Below are 11,584 nucleotides of genomic sequence, written 5' to 3' on the forward strand. Positions count from 1 at the left end.
GCAGGAGGTCGCGTACCTCGACCATTGAAGGCAGCGCGGGGTGGTGGGGGAGCGCGTCGACGGTGAGCGGCGCATGCAGAGGGAGTGGGAGGAGGAGGAGGAGAAGTGCGCCCGCATTGCCGCCGCCGCAGCAGACGCTGGAGGAGGCAGCCCACACGGACTAGGGCAGCGTGCGGGCGGTTTTTATGTTTAATTAAATGTTTAAGAGGACTTTGGTCGGTGTTGACCAGCCACTTATGTTTAATTTAATGTTTCTAAATTTATTTCGGCCACGCGGGTCAAAAATAGGTCTGCCTCCCGTTGGCGACACATGCCGAACCAAATCGAAAAATCGACACACACGTCCGCTTGGCCGATCCAAACGGACGAAAAAGAACAAAACGCAAATCTATTTGGATCGGCACATTAAAGTTGCTCGTACTACACTTCTTTTATAACATACAGATTTGGATGAGTCGGTACATCCACCCATCCAACTAAATGAGGTTCTATCATATCCATGCGAAAAACAAGATGGAAAAATCGATAGAACACCCGATCATGTCCGCAGTCAGGGCCGTCGGCGGTGTGTGGACAAAAAAGACTTGCATCCCATTTTATAAATAAAGTCATCACCAAGTAATACATATGAGAAGACCATAAATAGAAAAGAAAATGACAAAGATACATGACGCTATAGCACAACTAACGGGATCCAAATGTGCCAAGCGCAAGCTTGAGCATTGAAGCCCTCGTAGAGCCCCAGGTCCTGCCATTGATATAGCGTAGCCAAGGGAGCAACCCATCGCCGGAGGATCGCCGCCCTCTATCACCTTTCATGTGACCACCACTGTACACCCGCCATCTGTCGCCGGCGTGTGAGACACAATGGCACGCAAAAAACATAAACAAAAGAAATCAACCATATAACCGCGAGCGCCCCCGCTATACCTCTCTCTGTGTGTGTTCGTGTGTGTCCATAGCTCTTCATGTGGTTCTAACATTTTGTAAAGAAATAGAATCCCCCTTGGGGCTTCTCCAATGCGGAACCTCGGTGCTTGTATATGTTCAGACCACGGTATGCGGACAATTTTTGCCAATAGGACCTCCTAAATGTCCACGCATCAGTCCACGTGTCCTTCTTTCTGTATCCCGGCAACAATTATGAGGGGGCTATGCAGGAGTTCGGGCATCCTCTTGACTAATAAAAATAAACCATGTGGCCCTCATCTATTTTCTCTCTCTTTTTCCAACCGCACACCACACACACGATCCAACCAAAAGTAACCACATGGTCCCCCTCTCACCACTTTCTTTTTCTTGCAACATCACAAGGCGACGATTAATCACACTTGCATGTGTGCTAGATTGTTTAACCGTGTATGATGACCATATTTGTACTAGTGTTAGTATCAACCAAGTACAAGAAGCTTACTTGGTTGAAAAAGTTGTTGTACAAACTCAAGCAAACGTAAACAAAAAGTACAACAAACCAATGACTAGTCGCCACCCACCTTGTCGATGAATTGTTATGGCATTTATCTTTTGTTGACCTCCCCATCAAGTGTTCGTGCATATATATGGTTTCCATCAACTGTGGTTCATAGTGATTGCATAGCAAGAAGCAGATAAAGAAAGATACCCATCTGGTGCGCCAACATAAGTTATCTTCGAGTGAGCTGGTCATGGTAGATAGTTCTCAAGACAATTTCACTCATTTTATTTTGTTAAAGCCATGTTTTAGGCAAATAAATAACATACATTGGGCCACATGGCACACTCACACAAATATGTTAGTGAGATTTGGGAGGCATTAGGAAATGATTAGTTTGTAGTACCAGTTAGTCCGGTGGTGCATCCATGCTGCATCATTATCCCACAATGTTCGGCTGTACAATATCTTTGGCCTCCACAACGGGATGTAGAAACAGGAGCAACTAGAGTTGCCTTGGCTACATGGTTGGTAAAGGGACTCCGTGTCGAAGAACTACTATGGGGCTGTTTGGATCCTAGCCTAAGCGTGCCACGCCTAAGGTGAGGCGTGCCACAGCCTCTTAGGCGTGCGTTTGGTTCTGAACAAAAGTTAGGCTCGCCACAACGTCAAGGGTCGTCCGCCGCTGAAATTTCGTCAAAAAGTGTGGCGCTCGTTTCACCCGCCACACTCGCCGCGGCGCGCCAACTGAGCCATAAAAATCCCCGCGAACTGATAAAAGTCACCGCTTCCCTGTTCGTCCTCAGTCCAAAAATCCCCCACCCCTTCAGTCTTGACCCCATGGCTGAGAGCCCTTCTCTCTCCCCTTCCAGATCCAGCTGAGGACGACCTTGCCGCTGCACTCGATCTGCTCCTCCCTGGTACGAATCCTCATCACCGCAGCATCTATCTCCTCCACCTCCTCCATCTCATCACGTCAGATTCATCTCATACATGCAGATCTGGGCGTCCTTGATTTTCTCAAGAGAAAAATACCAGCTTTCTTCCGTGATTTGTGGGATTTCCCGTTGCTTGTTCCTGCCCTTGTTGCATCCAGACTAGGAACTTCCATCTCATAGTGAAAGGTCAACTATTTGTTAAGAGGAAAGGTAACACCGTAATCCCCCTTTGCAATTGTTGCATGCTTGTACGAGTGAGATTATAAGTTAGTAATTTCTTGTAAGTATGTGGTGTTGATGTAAGATTTGACATCTCTCTGTGTTCTTTTCTTAGATATGTATTGTACAATTTATTGTCTGAGTAATATACTGTCCTCTGTATAATTTGCCTTGGATAAAAAATTTATATATAGTTCCACTCACTGATGTCATCTGATTTTTTAATGCTATTATTGTTTCATAGATGGACCAAAGAACATTATGAAAATCCCCCACCCCTTCAGTCTTGACCCCATGGCTGAGAGCCCTTCTCTCTCCCCTTCCAGATCCAGCTGAGGACGACCTTGCCGCCGCACTCGATCTGCTCCTCCCTGGTACGAATCCTCATCACCGCAGCATCTATCTCCTCCACCTCCTCCATCTCCTCCATCTCATCACGTCAGATTCATCTCATACATGCAGATCTGGGCGTCCTTGATTTTCTCAAGAGAAAAATACCAGCCTTCTTCCGTGATTTGTGGGATTTCCCGTTGCTTGTTCCTGCCCTTGTTGCATCCAGACTAGGAACTTCCATCTCATAGTGAAAGGTCAACTATTTGTTAAGAGGAAAGGTAACATCGTAATCCCCCTTTGCAATTGTTGCATGCTTGTACGAGTGAGATTATAAGTTAGTAATTTCTTGTAAGTATGTGGTGTTGATGTAAGATTTGACATCTCTCTGTGTTCTTTTCTTAGATATGTATTGTACAATTTATTGTTTGAGTAATATACTGTCCTCTGTATAATTTGCGTTGGATAAAAAATTTATATATAGTTCCACTCACTGATGTCATCTGATTTTTTAATGCTATTATTGTTTCATAGATGGACCAAAGAACATTATGCTTACAGTATTACATGCATTATTATCACTACTACATGTGGAGGAGAAGATTGCTTGCTGCCATTATTGTGTGTTTAGGGATGTACTGGTACAAGATTAATGTCCGAAAAAGGAAGAGAAAATCTATAACTTATGCTCCCATGTTCGAACGAGATGTTGAAAGGATGTCACGCCTGAACCGTATGTATTATGGAACCGAGGCTAATTGCATAAGTGAGCTGCGCATGCGGAAATTTGTTTTTCACAAATTGTGTGCCAACCTGAGACGTCGTGGTCTACTGGTAGACACATTCCATGTAACTGTGGAGGAGCAAGTTGCCATGTTCATCCATGTTGTGGGTCATAACTGGAAAAATAGATCGATTGGTTTCGAGTTTTATCGATCGGGCGAGACTGTTAGTAGGTACTTCAATGCTGTTTTAGATGCCCTGTGTCTCCTTGCTCGTGATGTCATATGCATCAGAACCATCGAAACACATTCGAAGATAACAAGTAGCTCCAGATTTCACCCTTACTTTGAGGTAGATCCAAAATTATTCACAAGTATCTGCAATGTATTTATAGGTTCCAGTTCAGTCTGTTTGAAACTGGTTCTCTCTTTTCGTAGGGATGCATAGGAGCTCTGGATGGTACTCATATACCGGCATGTGTGCCAATCCACATGCAAGATAGGTTTAGGGGTAGAAAGTCCTTTCCCACACAAAATGTGCTAGCAGCCGTTGATTTTGACCTAAGATTTACATATGTTCTTGCTGGATGGGAGGGATCGGCTCATGATTCTTATGTGCTCCAAGATGCCCTATCACGTCCCAATGGCCTTAAAATACCAGAAGGTGGGATTCTAACCCATGGCTTCAAACTGAAACTTTCTTTAGTTCTTAGCTAATGTGTTAGCATCATCATGATGTAGGTAAATATTTTCTAGCGGATGCGGGATATGCTGCAAGACCCGGTATACTACCCCCATATGGTCCGATATCACCTAAAGGAATATAGGGGAAGTAGAGAGCCTGAGAACCCAAGGGAGTTATTCAGCCATCGCCATTCCTCACTTAGAACAACCGTCGAAAGAGCATTTGGTACCTTGAAGAATCGATTTAAAATATTTGCAAGTCAGCCATTCTTCCCTCTAAAAACACAAGTAAAAATTGTGTTTGCTTGTTGTGCGCTCCATAACTGGATCCTAGATGATGGTCCTGATGAGTATGTCTATGATGATGCTACTTGGTACTCGGCCCTTCCACGGAGTAGACGACACCGTCGTGACGTTTACCAGGAGAGCCAGGCATGGGCACACAAAAGGGATGTACTAGCTCAAAAAATGTGGGAGGATAATTTAGCAGCTCAAGATCAAGATGATTAAGAAGTTAGTATGTAAGGCTGATGTTGATGGGTTTTATTTTAGGTTCCATTCAGTCTGTTTGAAACTAGAGTTCTGCCTTATTTCTATGTATCAAACATGAGTGCTATTTTGTTACATTTGGTCATTATGTATGTGATTCATGTGAAACTATGTTGGTTGTACCTCTGTAAACTTATATCACTTATTTTATCTTTAGTAAATTGTTGGTTGTTTCATGCTTATTTGCCTCACCTATTATCTTTTAATTAAAATGGCTCACTGTATGAGAAACAGCGATGGCCAAGGGAAAGGGGAAGTCTGATGGTGATGGGTGCTCTGAGAGGACTATTTCCTGGGCTGATGATCAGACCAAGTTTATGTTGGATTGGTGCATTGAATACATGAAGGAACAATATGCGGGATTTAGGTTCAGGAAGCATCATCTTTTGAAGTATGCTGATGCTTTAAATAGAAAATTTGCTATGGGGGTGACACTTGCTCAAGTTGATCGTCACTTCAGGCACTACAAAGAAAATTGGAAGTACATTGCCGCCGCAATTAGCAAGAGTGGCAATGTTTTCGATGATATTAGATGTGTGGTAACTATCTCCGAGTCTGAAAAGTCTTGCCTCAATGTACGTATAATTTAGTTTCTTTTTAAAACTTAATATGGCTAATTTAATTAGGATCTTAATGTGTGTGTGCTTGTAATGCAGGATAGAGCAAGGCGCTTGCTTTCTAAGCCCATCAAGTTCTACTATGAGATGCAGGAGCTATTCACAGGCACTAGTGCTGATGGTTCTTTGGCCATGGACCAGCATACATGCACAATTGATTCCGATGACTCGGACAATGATGAAGGGTTGTATGATCTCAACTTCAACTGCTATCCACAGTATGAGGGCCCTCTTGAGGAGGATTCTGACACTTTGCCAACAACACATTGTCCTAAAAGACCTCCAGTACCTGTAGGTGGTGATAATTCAACATCTAGCACTAGCCGAGTTGGTAAGAAGCGCCCAAGAGGTAGCAAGTCACCTACTAAGAAGCCACCAAGAACCAAGAGTCGTTTCGTGGAGTCCGCTGAAGAAATCAACTCTACATTGAGGTCACTCCAGCAATCCCTTGCTGCCGCTCCTCCTCCAATGCCCCAAGTTGTTGATCCTTATGCTAGTTTATGGAAGAGGTTGGAGGAACTCCCAATTACCACAGATCAAAGAATTACTGTTGGTGTGCACTTATCTTGCAAGGACAATGAAGGTTTGCGTGGTTGATTATGCAGTGCAAGTGAAAAAACTTTTGAAACTTGGGTTTGCAAGTTCTTTGCTGACAAAGATCATGTTTATAGCAACATGTGAAGTTATCTAGTTGCTAACCTGTCATGTCTAGAAGTTGGCAACCTGTGAAGTTTAGAAGATGGCAACTTTTGGTATTTAGGAGATGAACTTGTGCTACGGCTACTGCTTTTGGGAAGTAGATCTTTTGATGTGTGGTGAAACACTTTAATGTAACTTGGCCAGAACTTGTGTTATTGCTATGAATGACTATCACTTGACTTTATAATGATGGACGAAACTTGCACGTATCTATCTTATTTTCTATCTTGATTATGAGTTTGCATTTTGAATTATTTTGTACAGATGGGATTAATAGAAAATGCTCCATGTTACTTTTTATGGTTATTATTATTGCGACAAAATCTTCTTACATTTACTGGAGCATGTTGTAGTATGATTGCTTTGCGAGACAAATGGCAAGTAATCTCATCACCGTGGAGTCTAGCAGTAAGGTGATTCTAACCACCTGTGGCAGGAAACCGTGGCAGAAAACCAAACGCAAACCATAACTTTTTGCCAAACATTTGTGGAAGCCATCCAAACACACGCCACACAAAATCTGCCACACCTAACCTAAGGCATGACTACCAACCAAACAGTTTGATTTTGCCACACATTATGGCAAGCCACAGGTGTGGCTAGTACCTCACCTTAGGCGTGGCAATTTGAGTCTCCAACCAAACAGCCCCTATATCTCATTGTAGCAAACCTCCGTGTCGAAGAACTACTATATCTTTTTCGTCAGCGAAACTCGAAACCGATCTCCCCTGCAAAATAAAAAGAAAGAAACTGAAACTGATATAGAGTTTGGAGGAAACCTTGTCGAGACTAATAAATAAATTGGGACCAAATCAAGTGAACTACTAGTACATGGCTACATCTTGCATGGGCAGGGGATGCTGATCCAATTTTTCTGGTTTGTGGGTTATTCTGGCATCAGCCTAAACCCATGCCGCTGGCCGCTGGATGCATCGGCTCTGGAACGGACGGCACGAGGCCTGTCCGACTAACGGCTAGCATCGGATAGACGGTTTCCCTCATTTAGTTATTGCTTTTCTGCAAAAAATTCCCGTCACCCGAAATTCCCAATTCGCGCCAAGCCCGACGGAAAATCCGGCTCCCCCTCCACGTCACTGATCCGCGGCCTCGCGCTCCTAGCCAATCACGCGCGGCCTCCCCTCCTCTTTATAATCTGCCGCCGCCCCCTCTGTTCTGCCATCCCAAGCACACCCAGCGCCCTCCACCTGCTCCCAGATCCCGGCCATCTCTCCACTCCGGCGACCACCGCACGAGCGCGCTCACCCTCCACCGCCACCCGAAGATGGCCATTGCCGGCAGTGGGAGGGGCAAGGCGAAGCCCGCGGCCAGCGCCAAGTCCGTGTCCCGGTCGTCCAAGGCCGGCCTGCAGTTCCCCGTCGGCCGCGTCGCCCGGTACCTCAAGGTCGGCAAGTACGCGCAGCGCGTCGGCGCCGGCGCCCCCGTCTACCTCGCCGCCGTCCTCGAGTACCTCGCCGCAGAGGTACGCGTGCCCTCCCCGGCTGCTCCTTTCCCCATGTCCTGTCACTCTGGATCTGACCGCTTCTTTCTTTCTCTTCTGATTCAGACCCTGGAGCTCGCCGGGAACGCGGCGCGGGACAACAAGAAGAACCGGATCGTGCCGCGCCACATCCAGCTGGCGGTGCGCAACGACGAGGAGCTGAGCCGGCTGCTGGGCTCGGTCACCATCGCCGCCGGCGGGGTGCTGCCCAGCATCCACACCACGCTGCTCCCCAAGAAGGCCGGCAAGGGCAAGGGCGACATCGGCTCCGCTTCCCAGGAGTTCTAGATTAGATTAGTATGGTCCTTGTGAATGGTCTGGGTTTGTGTGTCATCGGTGACCATGGTGGATCTGGTTTGAACGGAATGCAGCTCGCAATCTTGTTCTTGTCGTTGCTAATCCGCGTGAAGCCGAGATGCTACCGCTTTCTCCGTCGCTCAAACCGTGGCGTGTTTTCTTTAGTCTGAAAAATCCAGTTCGAGGTTCAGAGTCCATCTCGCTGTAGCACTGAGGCGGGCACTACACGTGTCCGGGACTTCCACTCGTGGCAGCACGGGAGGGCCGGTGCTGGGGCGGCGACACTCTCGTTGTTGCAGCTGTAGGTGGTCGGCCATCTCTCATCGGCTGGGCCCGTGCGTGACGTGCAGTGATGTGCGTTTGTGGCGTTAGCTACGCGTACTGCCGTGACCCTAGTCTCATCGGCTATGCGTGAAGCTCACCTTATACACGTTCTAAGCCTTTCATGTAGGTAAAAAAATCTGATGTGGCTTCTTATTTAAGAAGAGAGAGATGAGTATGATGACCAGAAAGAAACGATGCTAAATCATTAAATGAAATAAGCTTAGCAACCATAAGTCATAAAGAACAGCTCATCTAAGCACCCATACATCAGCAATAGCTTCAGAACTCAGAAGCACGATCCACTAATTTTTTTTCCGGGTAGAATAGAAGCGCAATCCACGTTGGCTGACTACTGATGTGACCATTAATATACTTATTTCTATTTAAATTGTACATACACGCTAGTTCTAAATAAATGAAAACCACTCACGTAATTCCATAAATGAATAGGCTTCATCTCCATATGAGATGCATGGAAGTTTCCAAGTTCCGAAGACAAAGCTGGCAAAAATACCTATTGGGCCATCCTCTCCTCTGCAACCGATCATTATTACACCAAAGTCGGTTGTTGTGCAACAACCACATAAACATCTTCACTTCTTCTTGGATACAACTCCTAAAAAATAGTAGCATGGAGCAGGAATCGACCAGGACCACAAACACATAGACAAGCAGTACCACTACGATGAGCCAGTTATCTTGACTAATGAACAGCACCGAGATTTAAGAACTCGAGCATCGACGTAATTGAACATTTTTCTGGAAATTTAAACACGACATTTTTAAATGCAAACATTTTTAAAAATTGTGAAAAAAAATGCAAACACAATTCAGAAACATGGAACACATTTTAAATCCTGAAAAAATATTGTTAATTCTGAATTTCTTTTGAAAACACAAACAATTTTGAAACCCTAAATTTTTTAAAACACGATTTCTTTTTGGTATTTTTGGACTTTTTTGAGAAATACGAATAAAAAAATTAATTGATGAACATTTTTTTGAACTTTGCGAATTTGAAAATGAAAAAAAAAGATTCATAAACCTTCTTAAACGTCTAGAGGTTCCCAAAACCGGCATCTACATAGGCAATGGACAAATTAATATGGGCTCGCCCATGTTCACTCGTATCAATTGGGTATGTGTGAAACAGCGACTGTTTGACGTCATATGCATCTAATAGGGTTTCCCCTCAACAGGCGCCTGACTGGATCGATGTTGTCGCCTAGTTAGGCCAATGCCAATGCATTTTTTTCTTTTTTGTCAAACAACTTGGCATGGTGCCTTGTATTGGCCATATAATCTCATGGAATAAATTTGGGTCATGTGACGGATGCCGGAAAAAAAATGTGGTCTCAAACGGACCCTTCTCGCCTACCCGAGCACTCTCCGTTGAATATGGTTTATTTTTGAACATGCATAAAAATGAACTAACTTTTGCCAGTAGGCAGGCATACCCATGGTAGGCACCCATGCGAGGTTTGAGTTAATTCCGACACAGTATGCAAGTTGTGTCACGTCGAACCATTTATTGACCATTTTTTCACCGAGAAAATTCCAGAAAATGCAAGAATTGTCGGAAACTCAAACAACTTGGCATGGTGTTTTGAATTGGTCATACAAGGCCATGAATAAAAATGGACTCTCAAACAGACCATTTTGGCCTACTCGAACTCCCTCCGTTGAACATGTCTATTTTCACATGCATGAACTGACCCCGACTTTTGCAAGTAGGTGGACATGCCCATGGTAGTCATCTATGCCAAGTTTGAACGAATTTTGACACCGTATGCAATTTGCGTCACGTCCGGCCATTTATCGTCGAAAACTTCAGAAAAGATGCAAGAATTGTTGAAAACTTTGACATGGTTCCTTGAATTGGTCATACAATACCAAGAAAAAAGTGTAGCCATTTTAAAGATGTTATGAAACAAAGTGCTCCCAAATAGACCCTTCTGGCCTACTCAAACACCCTCTGTTGAACATGTTCTATTTTTTGACATGTGTAAAATGAACCCAACTTTTGAAAGAAGGTGGCCATACCCATAGAAGGCATTCATGTCAGGTTTGAATAAATTCCGACACCATATGCAAGTTGCGTCATGTCCGTCCATATATTAGGCATTTTTCACAAAGAAAACTCAAGAAAATGCAAGAATTGCCAAAAACTTAAACATCTTGGCATGATGCCTTGAATTGATCATATAAGCTCATGTTTATGGCGCTCAGGCGCCGAGGTGGACGATGGCCATCGGAGGTGGAGAGGAGGGCAAGGGGTAGGATGTGTGCAAGGGTGAACGCCACAAAATTAGAACATATGGCCTTTTAGGAGCGGCTGTGCAAAAGGTTGTCACATCAGAGTAGTCAATGTCCCACCCCCGTGCAAGTCAAAGCTGATGCACATGGATAGGACTACGGGCGACACACTCGGCAAACTGTTAGGATCCATATATGCATTTTCATAGCATTCAGACTAATTTGACACACAACAAATAGTTTTAAGACTTATGGTTTATTTTACACTTAAAAATATATTCAAGAATTTTAAAAAATGTTTGGCGCTTCCAAAAAAAATTCACATTTTTTCTAGTTTAAAAACTTTTCTCACAAAATAAAAAATGTACCCTTTTTCCAAAATTTATTCACATATTCAAAAAATGTTCGTGGAGTTTCAAATAACGTTCGTGCTTTCAATTTTTTTGGAATTTTTAAAAAATTCTTGCTTTCAATTTGTTTTGTTCACAAATACAACAAATTGTTCGAGGAAATTCAGAAAACATTTTTGGTTTCAATTTTTTGTTATACTTATTGAAAAAATGTTTGAAAATTCCAATTTTTGTTCGTGTTTTTTAAAAGTTATTGGTTTTCAAAATTTTGTTCATACTGTTAAAAAATGTTCATATTTTATCATTCTGAACAATCTTTTAAGGACACGAACATTTTAAAAAAATTCTTGTACATTTTCTGAAAATGCGATTTTTTAAATTTATAACAAAATTGGGAAAAACGAACATTTTCTAAAATTTTGAATTTTTTTTAAAAGCGTTAATTTTTTTTGAAAAAAATAAAACTTGAAAGAGGAAAGAAACAAAAAAAAAAGAAAAAGAAACAAAGGAAAAAATGGTTCGTTACACTAAACTGGTTGCTGTGATTATTCTTATAGCTGGCGTTTCTGTATTGAACAGCGAACTCATCAGCTGGACAGGTTAGCGATGAGTGCTTACCAAACTGAGGTGCACGGTTCAAATCCTTTGGCTGTCATTTCTTTATCGGTGTTTTTTTCCATAGTTTTCACG

At 43.4% G+C, this 11,584-nt stretch overlaps 2 protein-coding genes and 1 pseudogene across 2 annotated transcripts; all 3 read left to right on the forward strand.

Moving 5' to 3' along the window:
• The first annotated feature begins 2,832 nt into the window (after positions 1-2,832).
• LOC125525453 lies at positions 2,833-6,353 on the forward strand (annotated as a pseudogene).
• Positions 3,187-4,447, forward strand: LOC125519434 (protein ALP1-like). Its single transcript, XM_048684244.1, has 3 exons — positions 3,187-3,972; positions 4,059-4,284; positions 4,362-4,447. Exons 1-3 carry the CDS (start codon positions 3,433-3,435, stop codon positions 4,445-4,447), a joined length of 852 nt encoding a protein of 283 aa, XP_048540201.1. The 5' UTR covers positions 3,187-3,432.
• A 993-nt stretch (positions 6,354-7,346) lies between the features above and the next one.
• Positions 7,347-8,066, forward strand: LOC125521000 (probable histone H2AXb). The gene is made up of 2 exons (XM_048686038.1): positions 7,347-7,649; positions 7,734-8,066. The coding sequence occupies exons 1-2, from the start codon at positions 7,452-7,454 to the stop codon at positions 7,953-7,955; spliced, it is 420 nt and encodes a 139-aa protein (XP_048541995.1). The 5' UTR covers positions 7,347-7,451; the 3' UTR covers positions 7,956-8,066.
• Positions 8,067-11,584: the final 3,518 nt, after the last annotated feature.

Source organism: Triticum urartu, chromosome 7 (genome assembly GCF_003073215.2).
Source record: "Triticum urartu cultivar G1812 chromosome 7, Tu2.1, whole genome shotgun sequence".
NCBI classification, from domain to species: Eukaryota; Viridiplantae; Streptophyta; class Magnoliopsida; order Poales; family Poaceae; genus Triticum; species Triticum urartu.

Bases quoted from the DNA above. Each gene is read 5' to 3' on its own strand.
- LOC125519434 (XM_048684244.1), top strand. From the start codon at position 3,433: ATGGACCAAAGAACATTATGCTTACAGTATTACATGCATTATTATCAC. The intron at 3,973-4,058 runs GTAGATCCAAAA...CTCTTTTCGTAG, and splicing joins GATTTCACCCTTACTTTGAG to GGATGCATAGGAGCTCTGGA. The intron at 4,285-4,361 runs GTGGGATTCTAA...ATCATGATGTAG, and splicing joins TGGCCTTAAAATACCAGAAG to GTAAATATTTTCTAGCGGAT.
- LOC125521000 (XM_048686038.1), top strand. From the start codon at position 7,452: ATGGCCATTGCCGGCAGTGGGAGGGGCAAGGCGAAGCCCGCGGCCAGC. The intron at 7,650-7,733 runs GTACGCGTGCCC...CTTCTGATTCAG, and splicing joins TCGAGTACCTCGCCGCAGAG to ACCCTGGAGCTCGCCGGGAA.